This window comes from Melanostigma gelatinosum, assembly GCF_949748355.1.
Source record: "Melanostigma gelatinosum genome assembly, chromosome: 14".
In the NCBI taxonomy this organism is placed as follows: Eukaryota; Metazoa; Chordata; class Actinopteri; order Perciformes; family Zoarcidae; genus Melanostigma; species Melanostigma gelatinosum.
Window position 1 is genome coordinate 22,279,477 of NC_136647.1, and position 23,005 is coordinate 22,302,481.

The 23,005-nt window shown below is 44.8% G+C and overlaps 1 protein-coding gene across 1 annotated transcript in view; it reads right to left on the reverse strand.

Annotated features, from left to right (window-relative positions):
• The window catches only part of esama (endothelial cell adhesion molecule a), an 88,762-nt gene extending 66,007 nt beyond the window's left edge, over positions 1–22,755 (reverse strand). The window contains exon 1 of the mRNA XM_079284122.1: positions 22,395–22,755. Coding sequence (XP_079140248.1) covers positions 22,395–22,461 — 67 coding nt within the window. The 5' untranslated portion in view covers positions 22,462–22,755. The remainder of the gene's footprint in view (positions 1–22,394) is intronic.
• Positions 22,756–23,005: the final 250 nt, after the last annotated feature.

Genomic DNA, 23,005 nt, shown 5'->3' on the forward strand with positions numbered 1-23,005 from the left:
CCTGAGGGCAAGAAAGCAGTGGGGGGTAGATGGGTGTATACTCTCAAAACCAATGTTGATGGATCTGACAAGTACAAGGCCCGCTATGTAGCCAAGGGATACAGTCAACGGATGGGTGTAGATTATGGAGAAACGTTTTCTCCTACTGCCGACCTGACTAGTGTGAGAGTGTTGATGCAGAAAGCTGCCCAGGAGGATCTGATCCTGCATCAGATGGATGTTAAAACCGCCTACTTACATGCACCAATTGATTGTGAGATTTACATGGAACAGCCAGAGGGTTATGATGTAAAATCTCAGACAAATGGGAAGATGGTGTGTAGACTAAAGAAGTCACTATATGGGCTTAAACAATCAGGTAGAAACTGGAACATAATGTTGCATGACTATCTATGTGAAAATATGTTTGTACAGAATCCAGCCGATCACTGTGTTTATGAGAGAGAAACGGAACATGACAAGGTGATCCTACTGATCTGGGTTGATGACCTGGTTATTGCAGCCAGTGATGAGAGTGCTTTAAAAGCAGTAAAAAAGATGCTTGCTGTGAAGTTCCAGATGAAAGATTTGGGCAGACTGAAGAATTTTCTTGGTATCACTTTTGATCAGTGTAATGGATGTGTGACCATGTCACAGCAGAGCTATGTTGACAAGCTGCTTGACAGGTTTAATATGCAGGATTGTAAGCCCAGGTCAACACCTTGTGAACCAGAGCTGCATTACACTGATGAGAAGCTAGGTGACCCCAGAAAATACAGAGAGGCAGTGGGTAGCCTAATCTACCTAACCTCATGCACCAGACCTGATCTGAGCTTTGTTGTAAGCAGACTGTCACAGCATTTCAGTGAGCCGACAGAAGAGCAGTGGACAACTGTTAAGCATGTACTGAAATATTTGAAGGGCACAAATGACAAAATGTTGTGTTACAGAAAATGTGATGAGCTGAGGTTGTTTGCTTACAGTGATGCAGATTGGGCAGGTGATGCAACTGACAGACGCAGTACAACTGGTTATTGTGTTAGTCTGAGTGAGAATGGTCCTCTGATTTCCTGGAAGACCAAAAAGCAGCCAACGGTAGCACTGTCAACTTGTGAGGCAGAGTATATGGCGTTGGCCGCAACCACACAAGAGTGTCTTTACTTATCTCAACTGCTTGAACATCTTGATGACTGTCTGTATGATGTACCTAAGATTTTTGGAGATAACCAAGGTACAATTGCATTAGCCAAGAATCCAGTGAGCAGACAGCGATGTAAGCACATTGATATAAAATACCATTTTGTGAGATCAACTGTTAATGACTGTAAAGTATGTTTGGAGTATTGCCCAACAGACCGGATGGTAGCTGACCTGATGACAAAACCAGCTACTAAAGCAAAGCTACTTACTTTTTCCATGTTCTTGTTTGGGGCATAGCCAGTTAAGTGCAGTTAAGTGCAGTTGGTTTCCATGTTTTTCCCCTTGTATGATTTATGGTTGTCAATAATGTGTGATCAAGTGGGGGTGTTAATTGAAGCAACTGATTGTGCTCCCAATTATTGCCAATGCATTTCAGGTGTGAGTGTGTCATGTGACTGTCTATTTAAGCTGATGCACCTGCGCAGAATAAAATACGTGTTTTCTCAGAACTTGACCCAGTGGCTGCAGATTGTTTGTTCTCCCAGGTTTAAATGTGTTGAGTCGATATATCTCTAGTCAAGCTCTGCAGAACATCAGTACTACTCACAGGACATCAGTACTACTCACAGGACATCAGTACTGCTCACAGGACATCAGTACTACTCACAGGACATCAGTACTACTCACAGGACATCAGTACTGCTCACAGGACATCAGTACTACTCACAGGACATCAGTACTACTCACAGGACATCAGTACTACTCACAGGACATCAGTACTGCTCACAGGACATCAGTACTACTCACAGGACATCAGTACTACTCACAGGACATCAGTACTGCTCACATGACATCAGTACTGCTCACATGACATCAGTACTACTCACAGGACATCAGTACTACTCACAGGACATCAGTACTACTCACAGGACATCAGTACTGCTCACAGGACATCAGTACTGCTCACAGGACATCAGTACTACTCACAGGACATCAGTACTACTCACAGGACATCAGTACTGCTCACAGGACATCAGTACTACTCACAGGACATCAGTACTGCTCACATGATATCAGTACTGCTCACATGACATCAGTACTGCTCACATGACATCAGTACTGCTCACATGACATCAGTACTGCTCACATGACATCAGTACTGCTCACAGGACATCAGTACTACTCACAGGACATCAGTACTACTCACAGGACATCAGTACTACTCACAGGACATCAGTACTGCTCACAGGACATCAGTACTGCTCACAGGACATCAGTACTACTCACATGACATCAGTACTGCTCACATGACATCAGTACTACTCACAGGACATCAGTACTACTCACAGGACATCAGTACTGCTCACAGGACATCAGTACTGCTCACAGGACATCAGTACTGCTCACAGGACATCAGTACTGCTCACAGGACATCAGTACTGCTCACAGGACATCAGTACTGCTCACAGGACATCAGTACTACTCACAGGACATCAGTACTACTCACAGGACATCAGTACTGCTCACATGACATCAGTACTGCTCACAGGACATCAGTACTACTCACATGACTTCAGAATCACATACGCATCGTAATCCAGAGGGCTGCAAACTAACAAATATATTTATGATTGATTCATATGCTTAAAGTTGAATCATTTGGTCCAAAAACAGTCAGAAAACTGTGACTCATGCCAAACACGTGTTGGAGCACAACGGGACATTTTTACAATTAATCAATTATCAAATGAATGGAATATTGTTGCCGCTCTAATTCTGTCGATGTGAGTCAGTGAGGAAACTGGAGCCTGAAAGTGTATGAAGGGAAGATTTCAATGGAATGAAATGAAATATAGATTATAGCTGCCGCGCAGCAGTGAGTCGGGCCGGGCTTCTCGAGGAGGAAGAAGCAGAATTATCATGAAACTAGAAGTCGCATGTCTCTAACTCACACAGCACACCTGAGCAGGCATTAGCATGTTTACTCTGCATCAGCCCGAGATCGAACTCACAACCTTCAACACAGAGGGCATGGCGGGTCCTGTTGGACTATCTGCTAAAAGCCACAGATGGCTTCACACTAGGACTTCACAAACCCTCACCATCACGAGGTGTCAAACTGGTGTCAACAAGACAAACAACTCTGAGATGTTCTGTACTTCATCAAGACAACAAAGATGTTTATAATCTCTTTTTTACAAAGACTGAATGCTCCATAAGTGAGAAACGGAATGTTTTTAAAAGGCTTAACAACAACAACACGTAGGGATTGGGTCAGAACATTTTGGTGTTTGTCAGTTTGTAGTTTTTCGGTTACAGAGACGTATCGTTGGCTGCATCGCTGTGGACGGCTGTCTGAAGACGCAGCACGTTTGGTGTCAACTGACCAAAAAGTGTGAGGAGAGAAAGGTTGAATTCATTCAGCAGTGTGATGGACTTCACATCGAAGCACGTCAACATTTCTGCTGATTTGGGCCTACATGTTGGCGGAAGTTGCAAAATGCTAGCAGGCTAAGGATGAGTGTCTCAAGCTAACATACTATCGGATAATCACTGAGAACTATTCACCATTATTACACAGGGGGGGGGGGAGATGTGTAGAGCCAGCACACTTTCAGATCTAACTCCATGAATTAAGGACTTACTTTGACCAAATTCTTGGAACAGACACACACACACACACTCACACACACTGTACAAAAAAAAAACTGAACGTGCCACACAAGAATACTACCAAAATAAAAAAATATAATATATAATACATAGAAATATATATATTTTTATGAATGAAATATTATTTTGGAAATCATTTCCCATGCTATAGCACACACGACTAATTTGTCATGAATATTCTAAGTTTTTAACTTCAGGCGGCTGCTGTAGCATCACCATCAGGACTATTAGCCCACAAAGACAGTGAGGGAAGTTTGTATGTTTCAACAGACAAACCATGTCACCTCATTACAACACACACACACACACACACACACACACACACACGCTGCAGTCTGGTCACTTTGGCTTTGTCCGCCTCTCAGATTAAAGCTACCGAGCTAATTTACTGCTATGTCGCAATTCCTACATAATCCGGCTCTAATCCTCGCCAACTCGATTAAACAGCCAAATCTGCAGCTCAGTATCTGGCTCTATCTGCCGCACTCCTCATTTGTGTCCGCTCTCCTCCACTTTCTCCCCGCCCTCCCTTTCTCTCCCTTTCCATGGCCTCTTGACTCTCTCAACCACATCATCTTTTCGTCCTCTCTTTCTGTCTCAGCCTCCCCCAGACACTTCTGTTGCATCAGATAAAACCTGATCTGAACTGAACCACTAGTTCACCTTCAGAGGGGCTTCAGTTTGGCAAACTAGGTCCAAAACTCTTGATGAGCTCGCGCTCTGTCTACGCTCATAGTTATGTCTCTCTTTGGTCCACTAAGTCGGTCCAAAAGTGGTCCTTCACAAAGTCCTACTTCAATGGAAGTTGTTGAGCAGAGAGGGAGAAGTAGATTTTCAATACCTTGGAGTTAAAAAAAATCGTTTAAGAAAAATCCTACTGCATAGGTTTTGGAGCTTAGACTCTCAATGAGTTTAGTGAGTCATGTCAATAGATATATGTAAAGTCTAGAAAGACGCGGCTCCCCATCAGTTTGGTAAAAGCAACAAACCTGAGTGGTGGCGTGTTCGTACTGGTGTACTAAGACCTCTTTGTGCCACTAGTGTACAAATACAAACGTGTGTCCCTGTTCACACCTTCAGTGTCTTGATGAGACCGTCCTCCACAGAAGAACGGTAAGCAAGGGCCTCAAAACAACGCGTTCAGTGAGGTGACAAGCAGCAGGAGTTATGACTCTTGTATGTCAGGAGCAGCGGAGGAAGTCAGGTGGTGTTTTTATAGAGTGATAAAGTAAGAACGAGGTTGGGGTGGATGGATCGGTCCGTTTTTTGACCATGACCATGAGCGCTCTGTACCCTTAACCACTACACGTGGTCATTATTGTAGCATCACGATGAAGGTCCACTACCCTTAACGGAGTTCATATTCTCACCCAAACCAAGCCAGTTGTTTATGTGCCTGATACATAGCCTTGTGACATCATACATCAGATGCATTTTTCAACAGTGAAAAATGATGTTGTCCTGCTGATAATGTAGTCAAAAAGCAGAGGATGTACTTCCTGCGCCGGCTCAAGGAGTTCAACCTGCCTCGGGATCCGCTGCAGACCGCAATAATCCAGTCTGTCCTCTGCACATCCATCACCATGTGGTTTAGACCAGACACCAGAGAGGGCAAAAACAGGCTGCAATGTATGGAAGTATACAATATATATTGTATAGAAGTCTATGAGAAAATAACTCTACTTCTCTCTTGATTTATTACCTCAGTAAACATTGTAAACATGAGTTTATGTCTCAATCTCTAGTTTCAAGTCTTCTTCAATACAGCATGATGTTCATTTAGTACATTATGGTCCATTTAGAGTCACACAGACCATAAAGCAGGGGATGCTTTAGGGCAGGGCTACACGGTGATTGACAGGTAGCTACCCTTTTACAGTGTCTTTTTAAATGTATACAGTTTAAAATGACCAGGCAGTACAGATTGTTTAGCCATCTTGGCTAATTTAAACTCCACGGGCAGGTGTAATGACCGCTATAATAGATACATGATATACATTAAAACAGGAACTTAGCTCCACCCTCTGGTGTAACTTCTGCTTTGATCACCAGACCAAACCGCTCACAGCATCGTCAAGCAGGAGGTCAGAGGTCGTCAAAGAGGAGTCAGGAAGATCAAGGACATTCACATCCAATGTTAAACATCATCTCCGCCCATCATACTCAGGTCACATCGCATGGACTAAATCATCTCATGACATGATTATTTGAGACTTTGATTGTGAGACTTTTAGTGAGGATCTGACCTTGAGCTCTGGTGAAGAATCTCCTTTTCCAAATGTGCAACTTGAAGAAATATATGCATGAACTATTGCAGCTCTAGGGTACAGGTGAAATGATGTCAGAGGTGCAGCACTGAACATTAAAATGAGTCATGCTCCACCTGCAAGTCCATGAGCTGGATCAAGACCCGCTCACTGTGTTTCACCTGCTCTCTGAACTATTTAATACTCAAAGCTATAGCTTTATCGTGGAAGAAGACTATCTTACACTACACTGCCATGCTTTCTGTTCTCTGTGGGTTTATGATTTATTGAGAAGCATTGGGTGTCACGCACCACCTCAGTGTGCGTAACCTTGGGCTGACATCACCCCACTACGAGTTAACCGGGACAGATCACTCCACCATCATATGTTTTATGTCCTATAACCTGTCCTAAATACATTTTCACTTTGCTAAACCACACTAATTTGCAACAGTTGCAGAAATAGTTTGTGATTTTAATTCAATGGATACTGTAAAGGCACGTTCACATCAAATCAACAGCTCTCATTCACTTCCATTCTGTGCGTGCAAATAGGCGAGAAAACATCCGCTTATGGGGGCGAAGCAAATTTGCATATTGGCATTCGCTTGGAGTTCAACTCATCACATTTCAAATATCGCCTCGTCAATCACACTACAGACTTTGCAATAATCTTTTGTGAACACAAACTGATTTCAAGCTGATTTATTTTATGCAACATCCTTGTCTTCTCTCTCCTAAAGCTGAATATGTATTCATTTTTCAGAATCTTGTACTTCAGAAAACAGACTTCAGAAAACACCGAAGGCCCCTTTGAGAATGTTACTCTGAAAACTCCCTCCTCACTAAGGGTTAATGTCAGAAGCCATGTTGAAATGAATCACACTCATCCGTCTGGACGTGCAGACACACATTTGCACTATCAGCTATTTACATAACCCATTCATCAAACACTGAAGGGAAGATAAATGAACCATCCATTAGTGATAACAATCAAAGATTCAAATTCTGTGTGTGTGTGAGTGTGTAAGTGTGTGTGTGTGCGTGTGTGTGTGTGTGTGTGTGAGTGTGTAAGTGTGTGTGTGTGTGTGTGTGTGTGTGTGTGTGTGTGTGTGTGTGTGTGTGTGTGAGTGTGTAAGTGTGTGTGTGCATCTATGTGAGTGTGTGCGTGCACTTGGGGTGTGTCTCCGGTCATGCTCCTTGTACCAGGAATTGGTTGCGTAACTCCTCTTCTAAACTTTGATGGAGACAACAAAAAGTTTGATGAAGGACAACGGTCAAATCGCCATCTGTCTTCATCAAAGCAGCGGACATTCCTCCCTCACTTTGCTTCTCAGCGTCGTCTCTTTGAGGAGCTGCACGTAGTCTCACTGCCAGGGTGTCTTTATACCGACGCACAAGGCAGCCTTTAGCCTTTGTCCGAGACATGACGTTGCATCCGTATTTTATAATCTTATTATAATTTGAACCCAAACCATGATTTGAATGAACCATTTTGTTTCCTGAACCTAACCACCAATGAACCGTCTACATCGAGATACTTCACAGAAGGATTCTGTCCAAGTGGCAAAATATGACGAGTCGGGATGAGGTCACGATGCCACAGTTGAGGTCAATGCACTCCAAATGAAATATATACAAACTGAGGCTGCAGTTGAGAAAAACGAATCTCTTTATTGATGGCGTATAACCCTTTAATGGCTAAATTAAACAACATTTACTGAAGTAATTCATGTCCACTTTTGCCAAAAAAGAAGGTCCACGCATGTTCATCCACTTCTGTATTCTGTAGTAGTGAGTTTCATATTAAAATGACGTGGATGGGTTTGAGACCAGGTTGTGGATGACATCGTACTCAGCTCCACAACTTCCCCTAATGGACCACAGCACTGACTGCTCGTCAGCCAAGCCTCGTGTAGCCTTGATGACTCACATGTTAAAGACCTTAAAGCTGACACTTGACTGACTTTCAGGGTCAGAGATGTGGCCGTGCTGCTGCCTTTGTAACGGCTCCTTGGTTACTTCAAGTGGATGTTCATCTTGTTTTGTCTACGGACACGTTAGCAGTGATTGACATGGAGAGAAATATACGGTATATAATGACGAGACGCGCACGGTTCTATCAGGTGGCTTGTAATGACCAAGGATCTGCTGCAGCCAGCGAATCATGAGTAGCTGAAGAAAGTGAGTAAAAGGGGGAGAGGGGGGGGCTGTGGTTGTCACTTGACAGCTTGGGCCTATTTTTAACATGGGGAGGAGGTAAAAGACAGATGAGCGACAGGTTTTGGGAAGTTCTGATCGTTTCTCCAGCGCCTCGCTGTGTGATGTCTTGCTCGCTGACAGGTAGTGTTGGGGGGGGGGGGGGGGGGGGTACAGAAACTAGTATTCCTCTGTGGGTTCCGCGTGCATGCCAAGGCCGTTACTGTAATAAACGGAAACTGTAGTTATTTTCTGATGATTCGTGATAGCGGAGGAGGACACTCGAGAGAGAGAGAGAGAGAGAGAGAGAGAGAGAGAGAGAGAGAGAGAGAGAGAGAGAGAGAGAGAGAGAGAGAGAGAGAGAGAGATATTACAGATGAGTGCCGTGGATACGGTGTGGGGGTGAGGGAGGGAGAATGAAGTCTCCAAGAGGGACACGAAACATGTTGCATCTAAATGAGGATTTTCATTTCATACGACAGTGTGATGAAGACATTTAATAAGGCCTTGAGCATGTATGTACAGTATATATGAGTATGTGAGAGAGACCACGAATAACGGTGCTACATCCTTTTCCCCTTGAATCTTTCACTGAGTCACATCTATAGGCATTCACGTAGCTTGGGAATACAGAAATAGAGCGCCAGGTCAATTTCCTACCTAATGTAGATTGCCCTCCAGCCCATCATGCATATATCCACATAAACAATATCTGCACAAAAAAGTGAGCACTTATGCCTAATTACTCTTAATGTCTGGGGTTAATGGGCTCTCACGGACGGCTGGCCTCAGGAAATCAGTGAGCGTAATGACCAGTCACTAATGAACGCTCAAAACATCGATGGTGAGCCTCAACCGAAAGGGTTTCTGTCTGTAGGGGCTTTCTAAAAAAAAAAAAAAGGTTTGTCAGTGTGCGACATGAGAGAAATCTGTCGCTTCATGGTTCAAGTGGCAAGCGTTTCCAAATTCCCAGTCCTGAAACAGAGTCAGCAATAAGCTAAACTGCCTCAAACCCGGACCTAATCCTTGTAGATCCTGTTTAGCATTCAGTTGAGAGACTTCCACCTCTTCAAACACATGTGCAGGGGAGCTTATGGGGGCTTTCTGTGCCTCTGCCATACTGTACTTCAGAGCCCATGTACAGTAGCGCTGCTGCATACAGATACATGTACAGAGAGATGTGCATTCAACACAGCATTCTGCCGAAGTACTAAGTATTTCCTTTGTACTTTCCTGTCTTGTTGTTACATGATGGTTTGTATGCCATTGTTCTATCAGAAAATAGAGCTTGCGTCAGACATTCCCTGCAAGGAAACTGATCTTTCCGTCGGCCACAGGTCCTTGGTGACTTTCACAATTGACAATGGTTGCATGTGAGGACAGCTGGACCAGAGTGTGTGGGGAGGGTTTCCGGCACAATACGTTCTCGCTCCCAACTCCTCGTATACGTCAGCTTGGAGTACAATGACACTCCACGTACCCCTCATGCCTCTAGATGGAGTAATTATGACGGGAGTAAAGGCAGGTGAGAAAGTCGCATATAACAGAGGAGGTTGTGGTGAATGGATGGGTCAAACAAACACAGGACTTTCACCCAGGAGACCACTGTTCGTGTTCCGAGTGTAACCTCACCGTACCTCACTTTTGTTACGCAACATACATATCCAAGCCTAACCAAGGAGTTCTGTTGCCTAAGTAAGCCTAAAAACTAAGTAAAGCTAAGTATGAAAGCTAAGTATGAAAGTATGTTTTTAAAAGAGACTCTATGTAACGAGCAATGTACGTTTCCTGTGAAAGGTTCATGTTGAAAAGACACAATCCACGTAATGAGTGGAAACGGACACGCTTCCCTGACACGTCAAAAACCTGCTGCTAGAGAGGAACCTAGAGCATCTTTTTTTGAGGCCATTGAACAAGCGTCAGTGTTCGACAAGTTGGGAGTGAGAATGTAGTGTTTCCGCAACAACATTATGGGAAATGTAACTTTATCCAGTAGCTGACAAGGAGGCCGTCCTCCCAAGAGGTAGAACAGGATCAGTTGTTTCAGCAAGGGTCCAAAACGAGGGATTATTTTAGAGCCGTGGAGGACGGATGGGCAAACAAAACATTGGGCTTAAACATGGCAGACTGCTGTTTCCAACCAACACTCAACATTGATTCCAAAGTAGTCATTTTAACACCACCAAGTCTCACTAAATATAACGAGTGAACTGCTGGCTTGTCCAGAGGAGGCGTTTTAGAGTCGTGTATCTCTTGTGTGTGTGACAGACTCGACACGCTCCCATTTGAATCAATCCAGCCGTCTACACGGGCCATGCAGCAGCTCACCCTGAACCCGCCTTAACGTGACCCAAGGTGTCTTTCACGCTTCAAGACTGTTTTCTTGTGTTACGTATGTAACTGCCGTGATTGACCTACACTCAAATACTGTGCCTGAACGCAACGTTGCTATGTTCACGACACAGACTGAGTGCACGTTGTGTTTCCAAAGCACATTTAGTTTGAGGACGTGGACGAACGACTCATTCTGTTGGTTCATTCTGAGGCGATGGGTAGACAGAGAGCACTTAATCTGATGACAGCACACATGTTTTCACTGAGGGCTGCTGTCACTTGGACTGAAAATGAAGAACGAGAAATTCAATTAGAAGTGTTGGCAGAGATCCCCCCGCATATTGGAAAAAAAGGAGCATATTAGCGGCATATTAAGACATATCCGCTCTCATGGCGGTTCACGGGAGAGGGTGCATTAGCCAAAAAAGAGCGCAGGGGAGGGAGACATTTTCAATAAATAGCAATTATATGTTGGAGCGTGGTGAAGATAGAGGAGGGAGGGGGACTGCACCTCTGAGCCATTATCGGAGATAATGACATCAACTGAGCTCTCTCCGGAGTGTAGTTATGTGTGACGGGAAAATAGATAAGAGCTTATAATTACATACACCACCCAAGGAGGAAAGGACCAGTAAAAAAATAAATGAGAAGAACGGTGGAGGAGGGATGAAGGAAGGAAGTATTAACATAGAGTACACACATACACACAGAGGTGTATACTAACACATTTGAAAGAAAACTACGACTAACAAAGCCCCCTCACTTTAACCCTCCTCGATGCCCCGACACACTGATGCTGAGGAGATGCCGGAGATGCAGCCCTCAGGAGAAATAGGATGAAGGAGAAGAGGAGGAGGAGGGCTGGACCACAAGATGAAGAGGAAAAGAAGAGGGTGAGGAGGAAGAGGAAGGGGAGGGAGAGACGTAAGGATGTTGATGAAAGACACACGGGGAAGGGAGGACGAGGGACAGCAGAGGAGGTATACTGTACCAACAAAAAGAAGAAGAAGCATTCTCACCAGATACCTCTGCCTCTCTCCATCCATAAACAGGCTCAACAAATGTTATTCATTAAATGGCTTTTGCTGCAGGGAGGGAGCAGCGGCTGCTGAGTTGACAGGAGGTCCTGCCCTCTGGACACATCACAGACACAAGCTAGTGAAGTGATGCGATTGATGGAGCGGTTTCTTTTCCTCGCTGGTGGGCATGAGACTGGAAGGATTGAGACTGATAACCCTGGCTCACACCAGTCCCTCATGAAAGGATCCTTCATTCACATCTCCAACCAGGGGAGCTGAGCTCGGAGACCATCGCTATAGTTTGTGAAGTCATCTGAAGACAGGCATCTCTTGTAGAGGTGTTTCACCCTGCACTGACTGCCATCAGCACACCTCTGATGTTAGTGGGACACAATGAGAGACGAATGGAAGCAGCGCTATGTTCTTCAATTAATAGTAGGGATGTCACAAAAAAAACAATACCTTCAGTTCCATGTTGATACTAAAATTCGGAAAAGGTGACGGTGCTTGTTTTTCTACAGTAACACAGGTACCAGGGCAGATGCGTTCAAATCTGAAAGGACACAGTGAACTCACTATCGACGCGTCCAGGTGAACCACCATAGTTTTCCTGGTAAGGCTACATTGTGAGCAACAGATGCGTGTTGAAATCAGCTTTCAATTTCAGTTTTCACAGCAATATACAATAGATATTAGCGAGGGAATAACTGTGTATGGGATTGATTATCAAGAATCATGGAATTTCACTCGTATCGACCACTAACTGTCTGAGAGAACAACACAATGGTGTATGGATGTCATTGTGTAGCAGGGGCATAATTGGGATTTTAGGGATTAATAAAAAGTCTGAGTCACGCACCACATGATCAGAGCAGACTTTAAAGATTGCTCTACCCAAAGTGACCTTTATTGAAGAATATCCTATATCATAACTGTACGGTGTAATCGGTAACACCGGTGTTGTCACGAGTTTGGTAACCGGTGGAAAAACGTTCTCAGACTGAGCAGGGTCACTACAGGTCTCTTTCTCAAGTCTGCATGCCAATACGTGTGTTTAAGTTATCTAAATGCAACAAGCCCACTGCCATTCCTTGGGGTTGATCCATGGAATTCTGGGAGATGTAGGAAATCACTAACAAGTCGAGGGAGAGTTAAGAAAAGTCAAGCTACACCTAACAAATGCTGTTTCACCGCTCCATCACAGTAACCCTTCACTGGAACACTGGACATGCTGTACTGTAGATAAGTGACATTTGGCAGTCAGAGAAGTTTCCCACAGCCACCTAAAGGAGACAAGAGGTCAACTCCTTACGTATGCCTCCTACTGTCTGTCTGACAGCCTTCACTCCTTCTGCCTCACTGAGGATACAGCTCAGACGCCCTACAGGCCTCTGCTTAATGGTGTGACTATAATGACTTTTCTCCCACATAGCTTCCCGCTGCCAGTGACACCTCGTACACAATAACTCCATGTGGCTTTCAGTGGGGCCTCCATGAATATACTTCTGCTAATGTCAAAGATATTCTCAGCACACAGGTGTCAGCGTCTATGACAAAAGGTCTCCTTGGCTCTGTGTGTGTGTGTGTGTGTGTGTGTGTGTGTGCGTGTGTGTGTGTGTGTGCAGAGACACTGTTAGCCTGATGTGACCAGTATAAAAGGCTCTTTAACTGATGTAATAGTACCCTCACATTGCTTACACTGTTGTGATGAACGAAAGGAACATGTTTTTTTTAATGAAATATAAAATGGGGTTTAGTGAAAACTAGAGTTTGGAAATGTGTGAAAAGATGATTTGAGGAGAAGCTCTGATGGTAGCAGTGTACAAAACATAAAACTTCTAATTTTAGCCGGCGAGAGCAACGAGCGTGGACGGCAGCGGGTCACATCAGCTGTCACTAATTAAGGTCAAATGAATCCATGACATCACTACGGTCAGCTGGAACAGCTCATTTAAACACAGCTCCCTTAAAGGAGGGAAATGGGATTAAAACAATCCAGCAGCTCACCAATGGATGGAGGATTGTTGTGTGATTGTGAGCCGCCCAAACAGGATTATGTCAGTGTCCCTGAAGTCGCAAGTGCATCAGGCTCTAACCCCCGCCCCCACCCAAGTACCTCCAAGTCAGAATTATTTAACAGCTATCTTGTCTAAACCCATGCCCTCAATTCCCGTCTGTCCACAGCTTTATAAGCTTTTTTTTGTTTTTGTGAAGGACAGGTTTAGAAGTGGCGGTGGCCATTGTTGACCTCTGCTTGCAACATCTGTCGGCGGCACTGGAAGCAGGCTGCGTTTGGGCGGTGGTTTCGTCTTGGCTAACGGAGGCAGGACCGGCGTGCATCCTTCAGCAGTAGCAGGGCTCGCTTTAGTTACTGTGGTGCCCGTGGATCCGCAGAATTCTACAAACCGTGACCTTCGGAGACCCTTTCAAAACCCATTCAATAAAGGCAACAGCTGTTCGTTTCTTTAAGAGGCAGACATTTTGAAAATACCCAGCTTTTAATAAAACATGACATACATTCTTCTTCCGGTTCTCCTGAGGTTACAGACATTAGTTATGACCTGAATTCTCAACAGATTCTGTTGTGTTTTGGAAATCAAAGAGCTCAGAGACGGTTTCTGGTTGAGTGAAGATGATGTTGATGAAGAGAAGAAGATCTGACTTTACTCTGATGACATTCATGTCAGCCTGTTGTTCTAGTAGTAGAGGCTTCTGGTTTGGGTCGCCTACATAACATGTATCATTTATGTGACTCAGTGGTGTAGCATCTCGTGACGTAACGTCGTCAGTAAAGATAACTCAACTTTTGGTTTCAAACATGCAACGTATCCTCAAACAACGTTACCAATGTTACTCCTCCATTTGTGTGCGTTTTCCTACAAAGGCCAGAAACACAGTTTTCACTTGTTACATGCTTACAGTCTCTTCAAAATGAACTTCCGTTTTCACAGGAAACAACTCAGTTTAGGCAACAAAACTACTTAGTTAAGTTTAGGAAAAGAAGGTTAAAATAACTACAGCGGTGCCGTTACCGAGGTACGCGAGTTACGTTACGAAAACATCAACGTTGGCTTCTCGTCTGACATGGGGAACGAACGAACGGTCTTCTGGCTGAAAGATGGCTGTTTGTTGGACACGTCCTCCTCCACCAGCCCTGTGTGGGCTTCTGTGGTCTTAATACTTCCTCGTTCATAATTACTTGGATACATACAAAATGATTTTGTGAGGTATCTACGGCGCATTATTTTCCGTGGGTAGAGCTATGAATGCTGGATGAGAACCTGTGTTTGTTTGAAAGCCCTCCCTCCCTCCTTAGTTGACTCTTTGTCTCTGCCCTGGACGTTTAATAACGATGCCGATTATTGCAAATTCTGACCATCATATACAGAAGTCAGCAGTTACTGTACCAACAAGTCAGTCACCTAGTATTAGTTATTGTAAGTGGTTACTGTTATGTTACAGCAAAAGAGGTTTCTGACATCAGCAGTGCGATGTGAGGCTGAGAGTGGAGGGAAAAGTGACCAGACTGGCCTGAAGAAGCAGCTGATCAGCCCTGTGTGGCTCTCTTGACTGTAAATAGTAGTTAGCAGCGTGCTGTGACTGCTGGCAGCGTCACCGGCAAACCTTAAACTAAGCGCTGGGTGTGGGGCTGACACCGCAGTCTTCTTTTGTGTGTGCAACACAGCAGCATATGCCATCATTATGACTTGAAGCAAACCCTACAGAAATCATAATAATATCTCTATAAATATACTATAACGCTTGTATTTATTTATAGAATGAACGTAAAGCCTTGCTGAGAAACTATTATTGTACAAGCACAAATCAGCTGGGAATAACTCTGTTTATGTAGCCCATACGCAAAACAGTATACAAAACCATGTTCTACTGTCCACCAGAAGTTTCTATCAACTTTCAGGCGTTAATCACTTTAACACCCATATACAGCCACCATATGTGTGCAGGCTGTAGGATTCTTCTTTTCCAGAGTGGCGGATGGGGAGGAGAAGATAGAGAGACAGAGGGAGGAGGAAGAGAAAGATGACGTGCCAAAGTATGTGTGCCTGTGCCTTTAAGAGTCCCCAGGCCTGGGGACGAATGTTGGGAAAGTCGCCCAGTGCCTTTCTCATGACCCCTGAGAGGAGGCCTTCTTCCTTCTGCGTCCACGGATGGAGATGGGACATCAGAGGAAGCCCAGGAGAGATAACTCACTAATTCCTATTTTCATTTCAATTTACAAGTGCCAAGCACACATCAACACATCTCCAGGCAACAAGCTACGAGTTACTCTTTCTCACATTTGAATATGAATGTTTGTGTATACTTAAAAATAGTCGTAACTCAGTGAATGTGGGACAGGAGTTGCGACTAATGATAAGCCTGCACATGGTCTTCAGAGGTCAACACAGCCTTAAAAACATGCAGCTAATACTGCACTGCTCCACATTCTTTAATCACAGCATTAATCCAGTGAATATGACTTTCATTAAAGTAATATAATTAGGTTAATGACCCCAGGCCTAATACATTTAGAATCAAACTAGGACAACCACAGAGACGCAAAACAACTACAAAGAGTTATAAAATGACTACAAAGAAACACAAAAAGACTACAAAGAGATGCAAAATGCCAGAAACGAGACAGCCATGGCATCATTTTGTGTCTTTCTGTTGGTTAGCCCTACAAGAGCCGCGTACTTGGACACTTGGAGATGTGTGGCAATAGAAGAGTTTATCATTATAGGCCAATAACATATTGACAAACGGGGGAGCTTTCACAGGAAATGAGGAAAAAGACTACAAAGGGAAAGATCATGGTAAGATTGTTCCTTCTCTCCCTTTACCCGCAGTGTGAGGTTGAACCTGCACTGACCTCCCTTTACCCGCAGTGTGAGGTTGAACCTGCACTGCTCTCCCTTTACCCGCAGTGTGAGGTTGAACCTGCACTGCTCTCCCTTTACCCGCAGTGTGAGGTTGAACCTGCACTGCTCTCCCTTTACCCGCAGTGTGAGGTTGAACCTGCACTGCTCTCCCTTTACCCGCAGTGTGAGGTTGAACCTGCACTGCTCTCCCTTTACCCGCAGTGAGGTTGAACCTGCACTGCTCTCCCTTTACCCGCAGTGTGAGGTTGAACCTGCACTGCTCTCCCTTTACCCAGTGTGAGGTTGAACCTGCACTGATCTCCCTTTACCCGCAGTGTGAGGTTGAACCTGCACTGCTCTCCCTTTACCCGCAGTGTGAGGTTGAACCTGCACTGCTCTCCCTTTACCCGCAGTGAGGTTGAACCTGCACTGATCTCCCTTTACCCGCAGTGAGGTTGAACCTGCACTGATCTCCCTTTACCCGCAGTGAGGTTGAACCTGCACTGATCTCCCTTTACCCAGTGTGAGGTTGAACCTGCACTGATCTCCCTTTACCCGCAGTGTGAGGTTGAACCTGCACTGCTCTCCCTTTACCCGCAGTGAGGTTGAACCTGCACTGATCTCCCTTTACCCGCAGTGTGAGGTTGAACCTGCACTGATCTCCCTTTACCCGCAGTGTGAGGTTGAACCTGCACTGATCTCCCTTTACCCGCAGTGAGGTTGAACCTGCACTGATCTCCCTTTACCCGCAGTGTGAGGTTGAACCTGCACTGCTCTCCCTTTACCCACAGTGAGGTTGAACCTGCACTGATCTCCCTTTACCCGCAGTGTGAGGTTGAACCTGCACTGCTCTCCCTTTACCCACAGTGAGGTTGAACCTGCACTGATCTCCCTTTACCCGCAGTGTGAGGTTGAACCTGCACTGATCTCCCTTTACCCGCAGTGTGAGGTTGAACCTGCACTGATCTCCCTTTAAACGCAGTGTGAGGTGGAACCTGCACTGATCTCCCTTTACCCGCAGTGTGAGGTTGAACCTGCACTGATCTCCCTTTAAACGCAGTGTGAGGTGGAACCTGCACTGATCTCCCTTTACCCGCAGTGTGAGGTTGAACCTGCACTGATCTCCCTTTACCCGCAGTGTGAGGTTGAACCTGCACTGCTCTCCCTTTACCCAGTGTGAGGTTGAACCTGCACTGCTCTCCCTTTACCCAGTGTGAGGTTGAACCTGCACTGATCTCCCTTTACCCGCAGTGTGAGGTTGAACCTGCACTGCTCTCCCTTTACCCGCAGTGAGGTTGAACCTGCACTGATCTCCCTTTACCCGCAGTGAGGTTGAACCTGCACTGATCTCCCTTTACCCAGTGTGAGGTTGAACCTGCACTGATCTCCCTTTACCCGCAGTGTGAGGTTGAACCTGCACTGATCTCCCTTTCAGGTTCTTGTTCTCCTGGGCCTGGGTGTAAATACATGGGATTACAACAGGCACTGGCACACTTGCCCGGACAGCGAACTGCCTCGCCGGAGACACAAAAGTGCACTGTTGTATTTGTGTCATTACGTATGTACTGATGAATCCCTCAATCTCCCTCCTCAAACCAAAATTGCACCAGTTGCTGGGGACACATACATGAGGACTGCAGGCTTCAAACCGCTGTAATCCCGGCTCAGAGTGGAAAGAGGCTTTGCCGCACATCCATTTGGTATTATTCTAAGAAATAGGCAATTAGAGATAAGGCCATAGTCGTAAGTTGGGCAAACTGCATTCCATGGCCCTCCCTTTGGCAGTCTCCGGGGACATATAATATATTTTGGGATGAAGTGTCATCGGGGTAACAATAGGGAGTGAAACAGGAAACAAACCAGTTGTCAGATTGTCATATATAGAGTATGTCAGTATGCCAAGCTTTAAGGCAAGGCAAGGCAAGTTTATTTGTATAGCACATTTCAACAACAAGGTAATTCAAAGTGCTTCACATAAAACCATTAAAAGCATCAAAACACAAGGCAAAAGAAAAGGAGATTTCAAAAACAATTAAAAAACAGTGTAAGAAATAAAATACAGCAGTAAAATGCAGAAATGCAGGAAATTGATTAATATATTCATTGAATGTGGTTCAATTAAAGGCAGCAGCAAACAGAAATGTCTTCAATCTTGATTTAAATGAGCTGAGGGTCTCAGCAGACCTGCAGCTTTCTGGGACTTTGTTCCAGATATGTGGAGCAGAAAAACTGAACGCTGCTTCTCCATGTTTAGTTCTGACTCTGGGAACAGAAAGTAGACCGGTCCCAGACGACCTGAGGGGTCGGGATGGTTCATAAGGTAGCAGCAGATCAGAGATCTATTTTGGCCCTAAACCATTCAGTGCTTTGTAAACCAACAGCAGGATTTTAAAGTAAATTCTTTGTTGGACAGGAAGCCAGTGCAAAGACATCAGAACTGGAGTGATGTGATCCACCAGCCTGGTCTTAGTGAGGACTCGAGCTGCAGCGTTCTGAATCAGGCCTGTTGTGTTGTAATGGGGCAAGGATCAGGGCCCTAAATGGCCCCGTGTTCAAATAATATTTGCAGCTAAAAATAACGCTTGCAACCCTCTCATTTACTACTCTAAATCACTGAGTCGCCACTGAAAACCAGCAGTGGCAGCACAGGACCCCCCCCCAGATGCTGTGTCCAGGGTAGAGGAGTCATTGTACGACTGCTGGTCAAGAGATCAGGCATACGGCTTACACACCGCTGCCGTGGACAAACGGCCTTTGATAAGGGACGTCTTGCTTCAAGATTAGCTTGTGTGCTAATGTAAAGGCATTCACATCTCTCTCTCTCTCTCACACACACACACACACACACCACTAAAACACAGTGCTAATGCCAAGAATAAAAATATAGCTTATTCCACTGCAGACGGTCTATTTTTTTGGCGCTAGGAACATCTAAAAACAGTACAAACTGGGGTCCAGATTCCCGCTCGACACAATGGCTCAAACCATTCTACCATTGTCCTGGCAAATACACCCACTTCCGAACATTTTGAAGTGGCAGCAGCGTGATCTCATACGGCCTATGAATGGCACCTTTAGGGACATTTTGTGTGTCATGTCTATGTTTTGAATCAACCGTCTCCGACAACATTTACGTTCCAATACAAGGAAACTGCATTCTGCATTATGTTTCAAGGGAAAGCTATATACTCAGGGAATATAGTCGCAGTTTTAAACTGTTTTAGACAGTTTAAAACATCAGTTGTCCGATTGTAGACTGAAACAAAACATGACAAAAAAGGAAATGAAAACAAAACAAAACTACTCTGTTAGGTTTGTGAAAAGGAATTTGAAAAATATTTCTGATAGTTCAAAAACAAACATAATCCGTGACAAAATAAACTTAATTCACAATGCAGTTTCGTTGTATGGGAACATCCTTTTCAGGAGACGAGGCAAAACTTAACAACCGCTTCTCATTCCCAACTCGTCACATATGTATGCGGGATTGCAGTTTTAAATGCGTGAAATAAAATATAAATAAACGACTTGGTTGGGTTGTTGAGGGAGAGATGTGGTTTGGGTAACATAAGTACATTTGTTGTGTAAATTCAGTTAAGTATGCAAATGACTTAGTCAACGTAAATAAGTCAACAGCTGACTTTTGGTTACAAAGAGAGTTAAGTAACAATGAGCGAAACAGAGGACAACATTCAGGTTCAGTGACACCCCGCATCAGGACCTGCTGTGTTCCGCTGCTCTGTCTTGAACCGTATATGTGTGTGTGTGTGTGTGTGTAACCTGTTTCTACCTGTACCAGTGCAAGTCTCATATGTTTTATCCTATATTTTGAACACTCTGATGTTTGTTATTTAGTTTGTTTGTTAGAGCTGCACAACAATCAAACTTCTAAATCACATTATGGTATGCTGCAATTTTCAAATCGCAGGAGGCGCAATGTTTGTTATGTTGGTCAAAACACCATTTTAAGTGAAGATTTCACAGCCTACACATCAAATTCTACAGACTAAGAAATGACATGTTTCTTTGGTACAGATGCCCATCACACCATTTCTTTCCGAGAAAATGAGAATAATGGTGAAAAACTGAATTATTACCTTTAACATCGCGAATCACACCGCAATTGAAATTCAAAAATAATGGCAATTAGATATTTTATTTCCCAGTTGATCAGCCCTAGTTTGTTGACATGGATTTTGTATTATATACATTTTTTTCATTGTCAACTAATCTGCTGATATTTTTGGATTAATCAATGAATTATTGAATCTATATAACTTTAGAAAACAGTGAGTTTTGTCCCACCATTCACGAGAAGGAAGCTCAGATTCTCACCATCACGTTGGTAACTTTTCTTGAAAAGTGACCAAAACGTGCACAAAAGTTTGTTTTTAGCCACAACCACTCATCAATCTCTCCTGCTGCCGACAGTCTCATAACATTCTCCACTGCTCTGATTTTTGACTGAAAAACACCAAAGGAGGCCTTGTCGTGTTTGTCGGAGGGACGTCCGCTCGCATCCTGTAACGTGCTGGCCCTACATCGGGGACCCGAGGAGCGCTCGGATTTCCTGTTGCCACAGGCTGCTATTCATGGACATTTCCTGCCTGTCTCTTGACCGCTCCGTGTTTTCAGGATACACCTGCAGAGCGATTGATGGCGAGTCGACCGCCGAGGTCAAGGTCAGCCACCGTGCTTGCATTGTCCCGATGTACTGCGAGTGGCCTGTTGTTAAAAAGTCCAGGTTAGTCGGCGGGAGACATTACTAGCAATCCCTCCTTGAAATGCCTAAACCGTAACTCCATCACAGGCCTCTGCGTGGCAGAAGGGTGATACCACCTTAACAAGCCAGCCTGGGATCCTGTGTGTCAGCACATGTGATTGTTTTGGCAACAGTGCTGAAAGCACACACAGGCTTTCGATTCAATTCCAATTCAGGCAAAAAGGGAAGCTGAAGCTGAAAATGCTTGTGTGTCTCCCGAGGCCAAATGGAAGTCCTCTGTTGGAGCTAATACACCCTCACCTGAAGCAGAGGGCGCTCCTTAAATGGATATCTCCTGTTTCTCCATAGAGAGCGGGATGGTTCACGAGAGTAAAAACTGAATGTTGGAGGCACTCACGACTGTCACAAAATGTCGATGCTGAGGGTTGAGACAAGAGGAATGATGAGATGACGATTGAAAATTCATGACCAGAGGAATGCAAACTTACAGCAATCCCTTCGTGCTATTTTGGGAAAGTGGCTTTTCTGCCAAATCAGAAGCAGGTGCTTCTACCTTTTGAAAAATCACAACGAACTGCATCAATGTGTTCCTGTAAAGTGTAAAATGATGCTCCCCTCTCCTTAACGCATCAACATTTTTCCCTGATTAATCATTTAAAAAAACTTCTCATTCCTTAAAACATTTGCAAAACGCTTGTGCGGCTGTACCGTGCACCAATTTCTACATCACAGAGATGCCTGCTTACTGTACAGCTACCAGTGGAAGTAGGAGTTTAATACATTGCTAGAGAGAGTGACGGCTGGGCCAATGCTGCAGCGGCTATAAAGGGATTATTGTTCCCTGGAAGACATTATCATGTAACATACTCGTTTCAAATTCTGTGAAAAAATAAAACAAACAGGCGTTTCTGCTTGAAATTCCTCCCGGCACACATACGGGACAGAACCCCAGAAACAGACCTTAGATCAGTTGTTGGGGCTGTGGAGAGTGGAGTCAGGGTGGTTTCAATACCATTCAGCTCTGAGGAATACACTTCACATATTCAAGTATGGAATGTCTAAACTCACAGGAGATAGACTATTGCTTTGATACACTAACGTTCAATGAAAATGTGTTGAATGAGTTTTAGGTCCACTGTGTTGTCATTATTCTAAATATCTGATACAGACTATGTATGTGAAGTGTGTTTGTTGTTGTGTGTTTGAGCAGTGCACTGACCTGAGAGCCCCCACAGCAAGGTGAACGAGAGCAGAGGAAGTTTCCTCGAAGTACTGCCGACCTCCATGGTGTACGCGGCGTTCACGTCCTTCGCCCGGCTCTATGCGTGAGCTCTGTGTCGCGTCGGGCAAAGCTCCTCCAAGGCTGCCAAGTGGCTTCCCGTCAATCTCCCCGCAGAGACGTTGGCCGGGGAAGGTGAGGGGGACCACTCCTCCGGGGTGAGGAAATGTGGGGAGCCGCAGGAACCCCTCTTCGCTGACTTTGCGGTGAGGTGGTGATACGTGTAAATTGTATCACCGCCTCCGACACCAAAGGTATTGCGCGGCACTTGTCCTCCTCCGCTCAACGCTCGGCTGCATCCGCACTTCCCTCCGTCTCGAGACGGTAGCGAGTAGCTACAACTCCGTAAGTTATCGCCTTTTGTCATTCAGAGAGAAAGAGAGTGAGAGAGAGAGGGAGAGAGAGAGAGAGAGAGAGAGAGAGAGAGAGAGGGGGGGGAGGGAAAGAGAGAGAGAGGGAGAAAGAGGGAGCGAGAGAGAGAGAGAGAGAGGGACAGAAAGAGAGAGAGAGGGAGGAAAAGAGGGAGGGAGCGAGAGAGAGATAGAGGGAGA